The sequence below is a fragment of the Zonotrichia albicollis genome, chromosome Z (assembly GCF_047830755.1).
Source record: "Zonotrichia albicollis isolate bZonAlb1 chromosome Z, bZonAlb1.hap1, whole genome shotgun sequence".
Classification (NCBI taxonomy): Eukaryota; Metazoa; Chordata; class Aves; order Passeriformes; family Passerellidae; genus Zonotrichia; species Zonotrichia albicollis.
The window spans coordinates 22,267,485-22,286,831 of NC_133860.1; the positions used below are offsets into that span (position 1 = coordinate 22,267,485).

General features: G+C 35.2%; 1 protein-coding gene across 1 annotated transcript in view; it reads left to right on the forward strand.

Moving 5' to 3' along the window:
• FBXL17 (F-box and leucine rich repeat protein 17) overlaps window positions 1-19,347 on the forward strand; it is a 275,155-nt gene that overhangs the window by 69,613 nt on the left and 186,195 nt on the right. Inside the window, exon 5 of the mRNA XM_005490423.4 lies at window positions 17,664-17,771. Coding sequence (XP_005490480.1) covers window positions 17,664-17,771 — 108 coding nt within the window. The remainder of the gene's footprint in view (window positions 1-17,663; window positions 17,772-19,347) is intronic.

A 19,347-nucleotide genomic window follows, 5' to 3' on the forward strand; every position in this document is an offset into this window, starting at 1 on the left:
CCAGCCTAGTGGGTGCAGTTGGTTTTGTAGGTTTTTTGTGTGATTTGGTTTTGGTTTGTTTGTTTGTTGAGTTTACTTTTGCATTTGACACTAGTCTACTTTCTCACTGGATTTCTAATAGTGACCTAGAGGAATATTTGACAGTTTAAGTCATTAAGAAGAGTGAAGTAAAGTCATTAAGAGAAGTAAAAACTACTAAGCAAATTAGCTGCAGCCATGACTACAGTTATGTTTTTCTCATTAAACCTTGGTGTTTCTAAAATCTACAAGACTTAGCTAATTATTCTAACTAGTGTAAGGCATATATGGAAGAGAGATTCATTGTGTCAGGAAGTCTCATGACTTGCTTCCATAGCTAATCTCATGATTTAGAGTGCTTGTATCTGTTCCAATCTAGTAAATAGATTTCTTATACCTTTAATACTAGGAAGTTGAATTGCTGTGAAATTTGAAACTTCATTCGAATTTAAAATCTTTGTTATAAGCCTTGCCACACAAGAGTTGTAGTTATAATTATTCTTAAAGTGATAGTTTTTCCTTATTTTTTTGCCTCCTGGTGTATCTCAGGTGAGAGATCAGACCTTTGATTAAATGCTGAGCTCTCATTTGCTTCAATTCCATGATTTTGGTGCCCCTTTTCTAAGTTTGTCTGGTGCAATGATGAGTGAACAGAATTGCAAAGAGCTTGTACATGTTTTTACTGAATTCATTGTGGAATTGTGTTCCTTCTCTCTTCTAGAAGACTTTACCTATATACATTATAGGCCAGTTATTATCATCTGTGTTGATTTTATTTCCCAAATTCACCAGTAAAGTTAGTTCTGCTTTTTGGGCACTTCATATCCTTCTTGATATAACTGTGTAATACCTGTTTAGAGACTGTTATACAAAATCTGTTTGTTAACTGTTCAGTCTGCAGCTCAACTATTATCCTTTCAGTCTAGTTCTTTGCTATCTCCATCATAGCTGTTTTTACTTTCCTGCCCTTAAATTCCTATATTGATTTCAATCTTCCTCAGTTTAATAATTTTTTGTTGATTTTCCATGAAAAGCATTAGTCACATAAATAGTTGATGTTGTAGCTTCTCCATCCATGAAAACTCCTCCAAAAAGTCATAAAAATTACAAATGCTAAGTAGACCATGGCCTACTTCAGATAAATGTGTGCTTCAGGTTTTTCATTTACTTCTGCATCCTTTTTCTTTCCTTAAAAATGTATTCTGGTAATTGTTGGAATAATTTATACTAAGGAGGTCAGGAGAAGCGGGATTGAGTTAATAATAGCCGAACATTGGCTCTGCAAGGATCTCATTTCAAGGTAATGAGACAAAGACAGCTAAGGGTCTAACTATCCAAGGATAAAGAAGCAAGGTAGGAGATTAATATTATCATTGTCCGGCTGGTCATTGTGTTTGTTTCTGAAGAAAGAGGCTGCCAAGGAAAGTCCAAAGAAGCCTGAGGCCTTACTTATATTCTGCTTGTTCTGTGGAGGTTATGAGGATGGGAGAGGGAGTTGGGGATGGAGAAAGACAAGAAACAAAAATGCATTTCTGACACCTCTCCAGATATTACATTAGGAATAGGAGTAACACAATTTTTCTTCTGTTTTTTTTCCACTTGTGTGTAGAGAGGACTTAATTCTTGCAGTTTCTGTCTCTGTCCACTGTCCCCCAACAAAAAGAAAATAAAAATTGCTGATGCAGTACAACTGGAAGTCATTAAACAGTATACTTGGGCACTATTGACATTAATTTGAGAGCTCACCTAATTGATTGCTTTGCCAGAAGCTGGAAGTGTTGAAGATACATTGATTATGCAGAGCATTGGATATTGTATAGTTTGCTGTTTCCACAAAATTGCAGCTGATTTGTGAAGGAATTCTCAGAAGGTTTAAAAGTCAGGCAGTAGTTTGTGTGTTTTTCAGTAAAGTAATGACTCATCTTCCCTTATTGATTTATATAACTTGTTTCAACGCTCTGGTATAAAACATTTTCTTTCTGTTTGTAATTGTCATATTTTGCCATCATAGAAGGGTGAGGTGAAGGGTGTTACATTGGGAAAAATTAGAACTATCAGGAAAAAAAGAATAAAAAATCTTACCAACAGCCTGGACTCAAAAAATTTACTTAATATGTCTGGGGTATCATGTATCTATTCACAATTGAGTTTATTTGTGTCGAGTTGTGTTGGTTTTAGGGTGGTCTTGGGGTTTGTTTAGTTAGATTTTCTGTTTTTTTTAAAACTTTGGATTTCTTAAACCAAAATGAGAGATTGTGATAATGCTGTGTACTAATTTTGTCTGGGTTAGAGTGAAATTCGCAGTACCTGGCATGGGGCTGTGTTTGGTTTTGTGTTGCAGATGGTGTTGGTAACACAGGAATGTTTTTGTTGTTGCTGGGCAGGGCTTGCACTGGGCCAAGCCTTTTTCTGCTTCTCACTCCACCAGTGGAAGGCTGGGGTGCACAAGGAGTTGGGGGACACAGCTGGGAAAGGTGACCCCAACTGACCAAAGGGAAGTTCCAGGCCCGAGGGCATCATGCGCAGCAAGGAAACTCAGATGGGTGAAGGTGGTTGGCCAGACGGCCAGTGTGACTCGCTGGTGTAGTTGTGAGCAACAGGTTTGGGTTTCTTTGCAAACTTTTTCTTCTTAGTTTTGATTTTTATTTTTTAATTTTTTTAAAATCTTATCTAAACTTTCTTTACTTAGCTCACAAGTTTCTCACTTTGGCCATTCTGATTCTGTCCCCAGCCCCAGAGTGTGAAGGATTCAGTGAGTGTCTGTGTGATGTTTAGCTGCCTGTTTAAACCAAGACATATTTAAGCAAAGCTGAAGGTGTTTATTTTTTTTTGGTCTTTTTACCCACTTGCTTGCTGCTTAGTTTTTGGGTTGGTTTGGTTTTTTTTTCCTTTCGTTTTCCACGGTGACCTAGAGATTTGCAAGAGTTATAATAATCTTTGCTTACTGAATGTGCCAAGCTCTGGGAAGAGCAAGCAGGTGATCATTTTTCTATTCTTAAATCTAAATTAATGAACTTCTACACCCTCTTGTGCTGGTCCTGCCATTACCATAGAGGAGGCAGGGCTTCAACAAGCCTGGCAGCCACTGGGTTCTGCACTGGGGTTAATCAGGATTGTAGCCTGCTTCCAATCATAACTAACACAGCAGTCCCACTTGGATGTCTCATTAGCAACGTGCTGTTCTGAAATGCATAGATTCACTGAAAGATTGATGTAATCTGAGCAGGTATGCCTTTGGACAACATGTAAGGATAAAAAATATCACATCTAACTCATATTCACATTCGTGTTCTTGTTGCCTGGTTGCTTCTGATACGATTTATAATATCTCAGCCATGATTTCCTGGCCTTGTTTTAAGTTATGCCTTGAAATGATTGCAGAGAGAACATGCTGCATTTCTAGTTTCTCTATCTGTGTGCACATACTGAAGCTGTAGATTCTGACTTCTTTAGTTTTCTTCTGTGTCAGTGAGGGCCCTTATGGGATGATTTGTCTTCCTATTTTAGTCTTTGGCCTTGGAATTATAAGATTGTTTAATCCAGATGACAAAAAGGCAAATGGATGTCATTAATATGTTTAAGTACCTTCCTGACTGTACTTTATTTGTTCTTCTTGCTGTGTTCTCGTGGTTTTTTTTTTTTTTTTGCCTTCAGGCAGCCTCTTCAGACTTTAGTAGAGCAAAACTAGCAATGTAAATGATGACAGCCAGGTATAGTAACAGATATGGTTTTCTTACCATATAATACCAAGAACTTCCCTGGATGCCCATTCAGAAAATAAAAAAATCAAGATTGCTATACATAATATGAGATAAAATAAAGCACAACAAAAAGATTCGTCTTCTTTTGTGTTCTGACAATCTACTTGCTAAGAGGTCTGTTAAAAAAAAGCAACTCATAGAAATGTTTGTCATTAATAATTTGACTATGTAGTCTGTTACCAGCTATAAACACCTTCTCTTTAATGCCTTCTGGATGTAATTGATTTTCCTTGCTGTTGTGGTTAGGACAAAGCAAAAGTTGCAGGTGTTTTGTTTAGTTTAGGGGATTCTTTTTGGTGTTTTTTGGTGCAATAATTAAGAAAAAATCTACCTTAATTTCTATCCTCATGGTTTAAATTTTTGTCACTAGGCATAGTAGTGTATCATTAGCAGCTAAACAAAGAAAGATGTACAAGGACTGTACAGGACTTCCACTTGGTTTGCTTTTTTCTAGGCTAAAGATGATTGTTTGCCAAAAATCTGTAAAGTAAATTTCCGTCAAAGTATTTGCAAGGATGTCTGTTTTATCTATGAAATATCAACTTTTTTTTTAACCAGTGTGTGTCTTGGACCTGAGTCTTTGCATACATGCATATTAAAATCCTATTTTAGCAGCTTTATGGTTTTTTTTCTTTATTGTTGCTGTGTTTGGAGGTTGCTCCTACCAGTTATGGCTGATATCAAACTGTGATTGTAATGAAGTAGTCAATCACAGAAGTGAATGCAGAAGATTACCATTTTAATGACTAATTTTCCTGCAACTTTTCATTGTCGGCCAGTCCCATTTATGTAATAATTCTCACAGGATGTAACATGTTTACTTCCTACCATAAAATTTTATGTAGAACTCTGTACCAGTTTGTAAATGTAGGGACAAGACTCTGAAGCTGCTGATGTCCAGTCAACAGATGTCCAGTCTGTTCCAATAGTGCTTATGCTGAAAAGCCCGGAATGTCCACTGGCTGCAGTGTTGACTATATCAGAAAGCGTGTAAACAATTGTATTTCATACAAGTGTAAACCAGAGAACTATATTAAATCACATCCTCTTCCTATCTATCTTTTCATCATATCTCATGCATTTCAGGTTTTTAACTAATTCATGCCTTAAAGCTGATTCTCCATCAGATTGATAGAGTATGTCTGTGTTCTGCTTGATCAGACTAATGTAACAGAGGTTTATTGGTAATGCATGCAGTTCACTAAGTTTAAAAATTTGTTAAGAAAAAGCCCTCTTCATATTGTTTCTTGTTATCAAGAATTTCTGTTTAGTGTGATGTCTGTTTTGTTAAGACCATATGTAAATCGAATCAAAACAATTTCCACTTCTGTGCAGTATTTCTCATTTTCACTGATTGTACACTGATTACACTTCCCTAGGGTATCTGAAATTGTGATTCTTTTGAATGGTGTTTAATAAAACAGTCTCCTCCAGTTAGGATTTGAACTCTGACTTTTATCTGTTTTGTCTGCTAGAATAGTATGGAATATTACATATTTTTCATTAATGATACCTAATGACTTCTAGTACTTGCAACAGGATGAATAAACATGGATACTTAATACCTAATAGCTTGTCTGTTAGCCAGTAATAATAGTATAATACCATCTCCATTAACCTATATTGTTAGAAATCTTTTTTTCCTGACTTTTTTGTTTTTAGAGGGACTTTTCATAGTGAGAATGTAATTTTGTTTTAACAGCTTACAGTATCAAGAGGCAAACTGCAGGGCCGGTTCAATTTGCTAAATTCTCTATTGTCCTTAAGAGACAGATTGAAATAGTGTCAGCCAGTAACAGTATTTGTATCTGAAATTTGAGTGATATTTTGTGATTTGTTTGCTCATTTGTTTTAAAAATAATGACTCATATTAAATAATGCGTAGTACCCAGGAAGACTAATATGCAAAGTTTTTTGAGCAAGATATAACTATTTCAAAAAGTTCTTGTGGTATCTTGTGAATGGATGCATTAAATGATTTTTATTTTTTAGTGAGCTTCAAAATGCTGGGGTTTAGATTTTTTTTTTATTATTGTAGTATTTTTCAGTAATAATATATACATTTTATGTAAATTATATAATAAATTTTTCAGTTATTGAAAGATAAGAAACTTTATAATTATGATATGATTTTCTTAGACCTATGCAGTTGTAGTCATAGTTCTTCTGTCTTCATGTTAACTTCTATTTATTACAATATGTAGGAAATGACATTGTTTTATTTCTTCTCCTGTTTCCTATGTGATATGAGAGACCTGTTGATGATCAAAAAGCTTCTTAATCCTGTGGTTCAGTTTGAAGACCATAAGCAACTTAAGACTTTTTCCTTCCCTCTGCCTTTACATGTGCATTTTTCTTATGATTTGTAATAAGTGGTGACCATATGATTCAACTAGAGTCCACATAATCATAACTGAACAGTTCCCTCTATGAAATTTCTGTTGGTGCATGTGGCAGGCAAAATTTGTTACCTGTGGCCTGTAGTGAGAAATTTGGGGAAGTCTTGTCCTTCTATGCTTATGAAAGAGGAAGAGGAGATGAATCTGTAAATTGTGGGATGCCATAGGATGGGGATATCTAGAGGCTAGATTGTGTGGCAGCTTTTTCGTGTTTTTGCCAACTTTCAGTTTCTGCAGTAGCAGTCTAGATAACTGCTGGTGGCAAACTTTGGTAAATATTGCAGCTGATTATATTAGCTTCATGATGTCATACTGTATTTCCATTGTGTATGGCTAGTGTGAAACCTGAAAAACAAACATGGTTAGTTGTTCAAAAACCAGATGCAGTTGTGAAGATATCTTCACTGTGGGTTGTGATATAGAGTGTACTGTGTATGCATCACCTTAGATGAACTGTATGTATGTATTTCCTTATATTTTCAACGGCTACAGGGGTTTCCTGGCTTATTACAATTACATGGTAGCCATGAAACTCTGGAGAAGAGATTTGAATAAGATTTTGTAACTCTCTAGTTCTACTGAATGTTGCAAGTGTCTTAACTTTATAAGAGGAAATGTTCTCGTTGTTTTAAAATAACCAACCTGGTGGCCTTCTGTGTTGAAGTGACTACATGGTTGGACAGGGGAGGAGTTACAGATGTCATTTATCTGGACTTCTGTAAAGACTGACGCAATTCCCCTAAAACATGCTTCTCTGTTCAAATTCAGAGAGATGGATTTGATGAGTGGGCTGTTAAAGGGGTAAGGAACTGGCTGGATGTCTCATACAGGGGGTAGTGATGAATGGCTTAGAGTCCTAATGGTCATCTGTGACAAGACATGTCTCGCAGGGGACAGGGTACAGGGACCAGTGTTATTTAGTATCTTCATCAATGACACCTTGAAGGGATTGAATGCACACTCAATAAGTTTGCAGATGACACCAAGCTGAGTGGTGCAGCTGACACTCCTGAGGGACAGATGCCATCCAGAGGGACCTGGACAAGCTCGAGCAGTGGCCCATGGGAATCCCATGAGGTTCAACAAGGCCAAGCTCAGGTGCTGCCCCTGGGTCAGGGCAATCCCTGGTGCCAGCCCAGGCTGGGCATGACCAGATGGAGAGCAGCCCTGCCCAGAAGGGCCTGGGGGTGCTGTGGGTGAGAGCTGGACATGAGCCAGCCATGGGCACTGCCAGCCCAGAGAGCCAAGTGTGTCCTGGGCTGCACCCTGAGCCCCTGGGCAGCAGGGCAGGGAAGGGATTCTGCCCCTCTGCCCCGCTCTGCTGAGACCCCACCTGCAGAGCTGCCTCCAGCCCCGGGGTCCCGGCACAGGAAGGACATGGAGCTGCTGCAGAGAGGCCAGAGGAGGCACCAAGGTGATCAGGGGGATGGAGCACCTCTGCTGTGAGGGAAGGCTCAGAGAATGGGATTGTTTGGGCTAATGAAGAGAAGGCTTTAGGGTGACCTAATTGTGGCCTTCCAGTACTGAACAGAGCTCTAAGAAAAGATGGAGAGAGACTGTTCTCAAGACCATAGTGTGATTTGGCAAAAGGCAAGGGACTCAAACTTGAGAGTAGGTTTTGATGGCAATTTAGGAAGAAATTCTGAACTGTTAGGGTGGTGAGTCACTGGCAACAGCTGGCTGGAGAAGTTGTGGATCTTCCATCTCTGGAAGTGTTCAGCGTCAGGTTGCTTGGGACACTTTTCTGCCTGAACTAGGACAGGGTGTCCCTGCTCATGGCATGAGAGTTGTAGGTAATCTTAGAGGTTCCTTCCAGCACAAACTACTTTATGATGAGAGTAGATTTTCAGTTGTATTTATTAATTCCTAAAATAAACATTTGATGCCAACGCATCAATCCTATTTTTACTCTTAAAATTTATGGTGGTTTTGTAGGCTTAAGTACCAGGTATTTGCTGTCTGTGTGTTAGCCTCAGGTTACAGTGGCTCTTTTACCATATATATATTACTGTTATGTAGATGTCACAAACTTTTAATGAATTGCATATAGGAATATGATTATATTGGATAGATGAAGGAATCTGGTTATAGATACATCACTCTTATATTAGTGTTTTGGCTTGCATCATTTTAACACTTTTAACAAAATGTTAAATAAAGTGATATTTTTTAATCACTTTGTTTAACAAGTTGTTTCACTGAGGAAACTTATACCTAGTGAACTATGTGAAAAATATTTATCCCTGTGGCATACCACACCACAGTGATGCATATAGTTACTTTGAGTAAAGAGGGAGTTACAGTACTTCATACTGCTGTGTTTCTTCGTAATGAACAAAAGCTTTAATATGTAAGAATTTGTCAGAAGCAATTGTTTTTTGAGTTGGTATTGTATGATAGCAGTGAGAATGTTGCCTAAGTTGGTATTTAAGTTTTTCATATGAAATAAAAACACTACAAGGATGAGAGATAAGTTTCACCCATGAGAGAGATGTGATGACAAACCAAACTTCTGCTAAGGAGGTGATTGTGTTTTTAATGAAAGGCACATGAATTTTTCAGGTTCTTGACCAGGAAAATTATAGGGTTTATTTAAGTATGTAGGAGGCCTTCAGAAGGTCATCAGAGTAACGAGGCAAATGAAATGTTTTTTTTCTGTGAATGATCTTGGAGTTAACCAAAAGGATGCAGACATAATAGTATTTAATAGTTTTCATTACCATGACCTCCTCCTATTTATGAACATTAACTGTGATCTTGTGAGGCCATTTTAGAAGGGAAACAGTATGAGCATAAAACACTTGTTACATGAATGTGTACTGTAAAATAAATATCCAGCAACTTTAAAAGCCTTGAAGTTGTGGTAAACAGATATATTTGCCTGAGTAAATTAATTTAATGGGAGTGTATAAGTTCAAGTTGCACAGAGGAAGCAAAAATAAAAATTACTTTCTTTTAAAAATATTTGAGGTGGTAATGAGATTATTCTGTTAGGGTGAACAGTAAAGCTGTTGAATAAACTGGGGTTTTAAGAGGATTTTTTAAACTTATAATACGGAATAGGAAATATGCATCTATAGCTCTGGAAGCATTAAAAGTGAAGATAATGCAAAGTCATCTTTTGTCCCTGAGTGAATAAATATTTTATTCATACACTTAGTAGACAAGGAGGAAATACTAAGCTACTAGACCACTGGACCATGGACCTATTGTGTGGTTACATGGAAATTTTTTCTTCTTGTGTATTCAGGAAGGTACGAAATAAAAATACTTTATATGTATTTCTTAACATGTGGACACATTAGTTTGTTTGATTGAGTATTGTGAAAGCAAAGGGGAATATTATTTTTAATTTTTAGAAATTATCGTGCATTCTTCTGCTTAAACAATATGCTGAGAAAGATTCAGTTTTCCTATAACCATTTGTGATCGTACAGTATTCCTAGTGTGTGACCCTTGTTAAAAATTTTATAATGCATTGGTACTGTCTTTTTTATTTTAATTTTTAAAAACTTATTTTATAATTTATTTTAATTTTTTATTTTAATTGTCTACAATTTGTAGGCTATCAGGTTATGATACATGCTGTTGGGTGAAAGATGTTTAGTTTTGGAAGCAGTGTTTTCTAAGTCCAGAGTAAACATATTTTGATAATAAATTTTCTTTTGATGAGAGTATTTTATAAGATGAAGAATTGCTTTTACAATTTCATTTGCATTTTTCAACAAATAAATTAGGGTGTGCTGATAGTCTTGTTTAATACATATGCATGTAAACTGCATTTAGTAAAATTGTGAGATAATGGGAATCATAGATAATTTATATTGAGAATTTAGATTTGTTTTCTAACCAAGATATTTAAACTGGTTTGAAGATAGTGGTTGTCTGCAGTTATTTAGTATTTCAAACGGTATATGTTCCAAATATGTTGTTTTGTTTAGTACTAAATAATTTGCAGGATAAAATAGACCAGAAAATAACCTTTTTGATTTCTGGTGTCATCAGTAACAAAAAGAAAATAAGATTAAAAAGTGATACTTTTTAATCTGTGTGCCACAGAAATGGAAGGAGTATTTTGTGTGGCCTTTAACAGGGGTACATAGAGTTCTGTATCTGAAAATCATGTTGGAGTAATTAGGAATGATTTGTATACCCTTTCACTATTACCAAGATAAAACAGGAACACTGGTCTTGATAGCCGGTTGTTCAGTCCTCTTAGAAACCAGGGAGAAACTCTGTAAATCCAGATGCATTCTGAAAAGGTGCCTTATAAAATTATGAGTATTGAATTGGGTATACTGCAAAATTTTGGGATTGTTTTCGTACTTAAGGTGTTTTAAATTAGTTGATGTTACCATTATGTAGGTGGTGAGGCCAGCTGGTAAACATAACGTAAAATACTCCTTACAACTCTTCAGTCCTTACACTCTAGTGTAAGGATCAGTCTTCTCCTCTTGTATCATGGGCAGATTAGTGATACTTACTCCTGGAGTGATGCATAAGGATGAGGGCAAGGACAGCAATTCCATTCTCTTCACTCTTCCCCTCCTGTCAAATGTGAAGCTGGGTAGTGAGTTGTTACAAAATGCCTCAGAGCGAGTATATATTCTCATGAGGTCTGAGGTAGCAGGGGTGCACAGGACATCTAAAACTTAAGTTTACTTACAAAGAAATTTGGTTTTAACTTGTTTGTAAAAATTCACTTATGTGATGGATTAGTGAATCCCTTTCAGTTAATAATGCAGTATTTTATTTTATGAAAGACTATACATTTGTTGTGCAAAAAGATCTTTTTTCTAATGAAAAGGAGCCTCTCAAAGTTATAAATCAAGATTGTGAGAAGATTGAAGATCTAACTGAATCATTACAAGTATACATTGAAAAATGGACATAATTTCCTTTTCAGTTAGTTTCCTTCAAATATGCAGGAATAGAAATATTTATATTTCGCTTTTGAGTGCTCATAGAAATTGGTACTGGTGCTTAAAGCTGGAAGTTGTTGAATTTCTGTTTTGATTTAGCAAATTGTTGAGTTTACTGAAGGTGAAGAAGTACATTCTGGCAGTTAGTTAAGATGAGCCTTGCCTTCTGCTGTTCACTAATGAAATTTGGATGTCCGAAGAACTTGAGTGTGATGACAGATTATCCATGCCTTATTTTTGTCAGTGTTCTGTAATTGCAATATGGGGTCATGAATTAAATGCATGTTTGCCAATAATAATTACTTTGTCACAGCTTTTATGACAAATATAATTTAAGTTGATGCTTGGGGAAAGCAAGCAGTGTATCAGTCCTCTTGAATAGGAAAAGTCCTTTCTAGTTTAAATTTTAAATAAATCTTCGGAACATAAACTTCATTTTCCACAATTTCTGCCTGTTGTTTTCTGAGGGAGATATGGCAAAAGAGCCCTGTATTTGTATATAGCTGTCTTTATTTGTCTGTATTTCTAAGATAAGTTTGTGCTGAATTACCAATAATTTAAAATGAGTTTGGTTTATATTTATGGTTAATTTAATAGTATTATTTATATCTAAGAAATTATATTATTAAAATATTGTTAGGAACTGATTCTAATGAGTGCCCTGGTTTGTTTGATGGATTCTTAGGACTAAATCTCTTAGTAAATACTTAAAGTATTGCATCTTCCTGTGGAAAGTAATTTAAAAATGAAATGGAATTTTTACTTAAATTTAAATGTGGTTAAATTATAATGGAATTTACTTATAATTTCCTACTCTCAGGACTAGGAAGATATATATAGTCTTAAATATTTTTAACTATATGCTTTAATTTAGCTGTGTAAAATTTAATAGTGTTCTACTTTAATACTTTGATCTTTCTTTTTACCCACCTTTTGACCACTTTTTACCCTAAAACATAGTTTTGAAAGTGTTAGTCAAAAGAGAGGCAAAGTAATCTTTCCCTTTGTGGGAAAGAGGCATCATCTGATAAATTTAGAGATAGTAAGGCAAATTTTAAGGTAAGTACAAAGTACCTATGTAAACACACACATGTTGTAAAGCATCTTCTATCAAAGCTGCTTCATTACTGGGATTTTTTTTAAAGATGTTCATGTAATGATATCCAGTTTCTTTCCTGCTAGTAGAACAGTGGTAACCTGAATGCCTCAGTTTACAGCATATAGACATTTTTGTTTATCAGCAATCTTTTTGCTTTATATTTATTTTTTGTATGTATTGCATAGTTGCGAGTTTAGTCGAATTTACCTGTGATCTAAATTAGTCCCTTGTAAATGCTTTTGCTTTGTGTGGTTTGCCTGAATCTTTTGAAATTAATGTATTCTGGAAGTCTTGGTAAAAAAGAGTTAAACCAAAAACTATACCAGGTAACTGCACATCATTGTAGGTTGTGGCACACAATGATTTCCCAGGAGACAGACCAGGGAAATTCACATTGAGTGTTTGAGACCTTAAACACTGTCTTGGATGGTGTAGCCATCTGCTTCATGCGGGGCAGGCTTCAGAGTGGGTGGCATGTGGGCCTCAGTGCATAGCAGATGACAATGCAGAGGTAAGGCAGGAAAGTTTGAGGACTGAATTGGCAGGAGAGATTTTTGCAAACTTAATCTCTTTTCAGACATAAAACTGAATTTTAGTAAGCTCTCCCTGGCTCTTTTTTTCTTTCTTTGGCTCTTTTTCTTTTTTTGGCTCTTCTTTTTCTTTCTTTTTTTTTTTTCTTTCTTTTCAAACTTCAAATAAAGTTTGCTTAAGCTGGCGTCCAACCAAAATGTAGAAAAAATTTATGGAGTAAGGACTGGGAGAAAAGGGGTTTATTCTACCATTAGTATATCCTTGGGTAGTGAATACTTAGCTTCATTACTCTTCTCTATTTCCATGATAGCGTATTTTTACTCTAGCAAAATTCATTCTTCTGAGGAATATTTTTGCAACTTTTATTTATGTATATTGCATATTACTTACAGACAGTAAGTAGTGCACCTGTTTAAATAAGAGAACAGGGTATTCCTTCTGTGCCAGTTGATTTTTATATTCCTGTATTTTTTTTGCGGTTGCTTCTGTTTTAGGTTCTGTAGGTGTTCATTAATGTGAGGCTTTTTAGTTGGAATTTGAGTGGCTGTTATTGTTGCATCTCAGTCTTTCTTTTTGAATTATCATCTCTGTTTTTTCCCTTTTGCACTTTCATTTATTGAATAGAATGTAAAATAAACTAATACTTAAAAATCTAATTCAGAGTAGGCAAGATATTGAATTTCTGTAAAACAATACAGAACTGGAATTCATATATAATAGGCTGCAATACATAAAAAGACAATGATTAAATCATATCTCACTTATCATAGATCTTTTTGATAGGAGCAAAATCTGTGCCATTAGTTCCAGACCAGCGTATTTCCCATTCACAATGCTTTAGTGCATAACTTATAAATTTCTCCTCATCATCTTATATTACTTTTTCAAAGCAAGTCTAACATGAAGCAAGACACGATGAATGAAAGTCAGTGAAGGTCGACTAGACAATCCAATTACTAAAGATTCTTGGAAGAACAGTACTGTGATCTGTAATAGAATTGTGTGTGAATCTCTGTCTTTGTTGACAAGGGTCATTTCTGTAAAACTGCAGGGTTTTTTTATGGTAATCTAGTTTTAGATTATGCTAGTCTAATCTGTTTGTATAATAGATCAGAATGTCAGTTGTTTAAAAATTTGTTAGTTCACAGAAGCCATATTTATAATACACATTTTATGCACCTGTTTTATCTCCTGAGTAGTGAAGATTTAGCATACAGCTACACATTGCATAACAAGAGGCAGTGTTAAGGTGCGTAATCATTGCATACATATCACTGCTAATTTTCCATGCTTTTTTTGTCTTTGTTCATCACTCACTTATTTTTCTTTCATTCTGCTGAATAGATGATCTCTTACAAGTATAAAACACACTCATATGGTAAAAGAGGTTGCTATTTCTGGAACCTACTTCTGATAGAAACAGTGACCCAGGCTGCATATTGGAGTTAGTACAGAACTTTAAGTCTGTATAGAAACTGTTGGTGCTGGATGCTGCAGATGGTGAATAAAAAGAAAGCCTAGTTAAGCAGAAGAAGAGATGTTTCCAGTCTTAGAAGTGTCCTTTAACTTTGTTGCTTCTGTATCACAGATCACAGAATGAGTTGGGTTGGAAAACCTTCTGGGGTAGCTAAGTCCAAGCTTTGATCAAACATTTTGTCAGTCAGCACTGACTGCCATGTCCAGTCGTCCTTTAAACACCTTTTAGAAAAGGGACTCCATCACCTTCCTGGGAAGCCCATCCCAATGTCTGATCACCTTTTCAGATATGGCTGAACTTTACCTACTTTTTGTTTTCCTTAATGCAAATAGATCTAATGAAAAAAAACCCAAAACCAACCAAACTTAAGCATACCAACATTGTATCATTATGGTTTTGAGCCATATATAAATAAGGACTGATAGGATTTAGTTGTCTGTTGTTCTAAATGAAAACTAAGTAATTTTATTTAACTACCAGTTTATACGTAAGTTTTAAATAAATTCCAAATCACTACACATTCTTCTTTTCCCCAAACCCTGCAAAAAAAGAAGAACAAAAAGGTGTAATATAAATTTTACCTTTTAACCTTTTAGAAAATGTTTAGAATTACAGGTATTGTCATCTGATGTTTCCATGCATAGTCTTCTTACATTCATCTTAGGATAAGCCATTTTAATGAAATTGCAAGTGTGTGTGTGTGTAAATATAGAGGTACATATATGTATATTCTTTCCCAGCTAATTCAATCATAGGAAAGTGGTCATATTTAAAGTGTTTAACCAAATGGAATATCATGTGGTCTTACTTACAGGCTGTCTGAATGGGAAGCATGTTGTTAAAAAAAAATCAATTGCTATAAATGACATAGGATCTGAAAAAGAAGTAATTAATTTCTAGATACTGGTATAACAAAGGATGCTCATAGGAAGGTACAGTTCACTGAAACAATTTTTACAGTGTTTCCCAATAAAAGTTGAAGTAATTTTCTCCAGATGATGGAGTTTTATTGTCTGACAACAAATGACAGAAACACTGCTTTTTTTAATTTATAAGTCAAGATTTAAGAACAAGTTGTTTGCAGTAGCAAAATATGTGTCTGAACTACCACAGTAATTGCAAGGCATAATCAGGTTATATCACACTCCTTTTGACTGTAAAATCATGAGACATACAGAGGTAATGAATAATCTTTTTCTGATTAAAAAGAATGCTGCATATTTAAAAAGCACTTAGAAGGTTCACTGCTGATCTGTAAACTGTTTAGTATTAATGGTCACAATCTACTGCTATTAATTTTATTAGAACTATTTTTCCACAGGTTTTGTTTAGATTACACAAAACACTGTAGTATGGAAAGTAGATATTTTGAGACATAGTAATTTTATTATTTGCATTCAAAATGTCATTTTTCAAAGTCTTCATGCATCTAAATGTTAGCTATTAATAAGAAATTGTTTGTAGATTGAAGGTTTAAGCTCTGTAATGAATTTGTGATATTAGGCATTTATGCTACTGATTTTTCATTACTACATTTTCGTGATAGGTAGGACAAAGCTGTCTGCAACAGAGAATTACACTTTAATCTTCTGTAGGGAGGGTAGACTAAGGTTGTAATAGAGTCCTTCTCTAAGATTATTAGCTGAATCAGAGGTTTTAATTTATTTTCTTTAGGAGATAGACTTTTTTTTCTGCAGTCTTGGTTTGGTCGTGGTAGCATCATGAGTAAATTTCTAAGCCTTTGACTTGTGATAGTATTTGTCACAGGTTCTTGGTAATCAATATCTCAAAAAAGGAATAGTTGATTGGCTGTCCTTAGTTGAGAGGAGTGGACAAAAGTAAAAATGTAACGCTGTGTCATCAAATCAGAGAAGAAATTTCTTGCCATAGTGGTTTGCTTTTGTTCAAGCAGGCAGACCTGAGACATGGGTCTCTGCAGATAACCCCATAATCACTACCCAATTTGAGATTGAATCTGTTCAGCTAATGCTTTTTCCTTTCCTTTCAGCCTGTTTTCAGTCTAATTGGGTTCTAAATACACAATCTAAGAGGCTTGCCTTTTACTTTTATTTGGCAGATGTGCAGCAGTAAAAATCTCTGCTCACTGAGAAATTGTTTCTTTGCGGTCTCTAACAATTTTCAGTAACCCTGCACTAGGTCTCTAACAATTTTCAGTAACCCTAAAGCAATACAGCTTTTATGAGGTAATGGGCCTATAAACCCATATCTCTGGGTTATCTTTTCAAAAGTTCTTCTGCCAGAGTCCTCACCAAGGTCACCAAATGCTGCCAGGGTGCAGGATTGTGACATCTTGGGCAATTTGGAGCTCTGGGTGATGGTGATCCAAAGCACAGCAGGAATAGTGTTCCTATATGAATTCACCTGAGGCTCAGCTGTGCACTACATCTTTCAAAACTTGTTTTGCTTTTTTGGTTCTGTGGGAACAGGAAGGCATCCATAGAAATTCTGAATGCTCTCAGCATTCAGGAGTTAGAATTCCAGACACAGTGAGACATTCCTGAGCCATGTAGCTGGAAAATACAGGCTTTTTCCCACAGTCAGTATATGGTTTTTCATTACTGCTGTTTGCACTGGGAATATGTACTTCTCAGAAGAAAAAGAAAAAAAGAAAACAAAAAGAAAACAAACCTTACTTGTTTAAATGAATGTATGTAGATGTCCTTTTAAGTGTACTTATGTCAGTATTACATTCTTCACAAAGTTGCTTTTGATAATTTAGTCTACTTACAAAGCAATGCATTTACACAATAGATTGTGTTTTATAGTTATTAAATTTTACAAAACAAATGTAATTGTAGATGAAAAATAGTTGTATAAATAAATAAATCTCAATAATAAACTAGATAACATCTCTATTTGTCTGACAACTGACACAGTGCTATATTGCCATGAGATTACCTAGTCTCATGTGAGAAACAGATGTAGTACTACTTTTAAGTTGAAATCTTCAGTTGCTGTGTTTCAGTTACAAAGAAATATAAGACAAGGCATATAAATTCAAGGTAGCACACAATTCAAATTCTTTGCAAAGTCAGTGATGGGTATGGTATGAGTCTACGGGATGACAATAACTAATTTGTTATATTTTCATTTTTGTATATAATTTATGAAAATAGTGAATTGTCTCTTGGGTTATTTGCACATAAATAGGATGACAGTAAGATCTGAATTTGTGGCTATCATCTCCTGTCTTGTGTTTCTTTTTTCTCTGCCTTCTGCCAGAAATATTTTTTCTTCCTAATTTTCACGTATACATGTCCATGCATAACTGTGCAAACCCAATAATCTCTCTCAAACTCTTTAAAGAAATAATGGTAATGGTTATAATTATACTAATGGTCTAAATGAGCCGATGTTGTGTAGAAATTTCTTAAGCGGTGTTAAGTATGTGGTTATATCACCTTTTCAACTGTTACCTGTTTATCTTTTCTGTAGGTGACAGATCAGTCGGTGAAAGCTTTTGCTGAACATTGCCCTGAGCTGCAGTATGTTGGTTTCATGGGCTGTTCTGTAACTTCAAAGGGAGTCATTCACCTTACCAATGTAAGTATCATAGCTGCCTTCTGCTAGTCACTAGTGCTTTGGACTACAGCCATGTCATAGGTGTCAGCCAGGATAAGATTATGTGTATGATTTATAGCACTGACATGGACAGAAACATGATTAAGTGAGTGAACTTAGCATTATTTAGATTTCACTGTATAAAAACACTTTACCAAAAATATATTTATGGGACTATACATTTTCTCACAAGTAACAATGATGTTCAGGTCAAAACTCCTTAAAATATGTAATTGCAGCTGATTCCATTGCAAGCAAAACAAAATTCCATTTTAAAATACAAAATTCTATTTGCAAGAGATTTAGACAGACCTCTGGTTGCAGAAGTGTACCCCCTGTGTACGTACACTTTGACTATATTCATCTTCTTATTTGACACAGATAATATGACAGATACATTTTATTTTCTTTCCTTTTTCTTTTGCATAACAGGAGTGAGTGATGTGTGGGAAAATTTACTTGAGTGAATCTGCAGAAAGTAATATAAATTTTCAATAAAATGGATTACTTGAATGAGGTGAACAAACACCATCTAATTAAAATTTGTAACTGAAAGTACGTCCAGGGATCATGCAAACATGAAAATAGTTAAGGAGATCTTGAGGTAGGAAGTAGAGAGCATATTTAATAAAAATGGAGTGTGACTGGTGAAAGCAAAGGCTTTCTTGATGCAGCTGTAAAGGTCTCCAATTGTTATACAGAACCATTCAGCATATCAGTCAATTACTTTCATAATTTTAGAGCTGCTTAGCTGAAGATACTGAAGAATTGAAAACATTTGGAACACATGCAAAAAGAAATAAGCCAGGGAAATTAATTTGTATGGCAAAGTTATACAACCTCAAAGGATGCAATTTCAAAATCACTATATATTGAAGTGATGAGGAAAAGGTGTGCATATCTGTTGGAGAAAGAAATTATACAAATATATTCATATCATATGAAAACTACCTTTATATAAACACAGGTTATGTTTATATATACAACATAAATATAGGAGGTACAAAATTATACATAGACAGGGTATGTAGTCCAAGGCTTGGTGGGAAATTTCCACTAAGATCACTCTTCACTAAGATCACTAAGATCACTCTTCAGCTACATGTTTTGATTGCTGCATTATTCTGACCTAGATTTATTGAGTATTTAATAAATGTTAGATGTCTTATCCTTCAACAAAATGGCTTTATAATCACATTTATTTGATTGAAGAAGAGTCAAGAGCTTGACTTTTTATTAATGTGTTTCTGATTTTCATGTGTTTAATAATAATAAATCATTAGAAATCCTGATTTACATTGGAGCGACTCCAGTGAGCATAGTCCTTTGGAAAATATCTGAGGGTGCTTAGACTTTTAGTATGTAATTACTTTGTAAATAAATTGGTACATGTTGGGACTTGAGATTTAGGTATTTCTGTTTCCTTCCCTCAAGCTGTATCTGTACAACTTTTGTAGGCTGTGAATACTGCAAAGATGGTGATGTGATAACACTGAAAGTCAGGGATTGCTTAACCTGGAGAGGGCTCAAGGGAGACCTTGCTGCAACCTTTTAATAC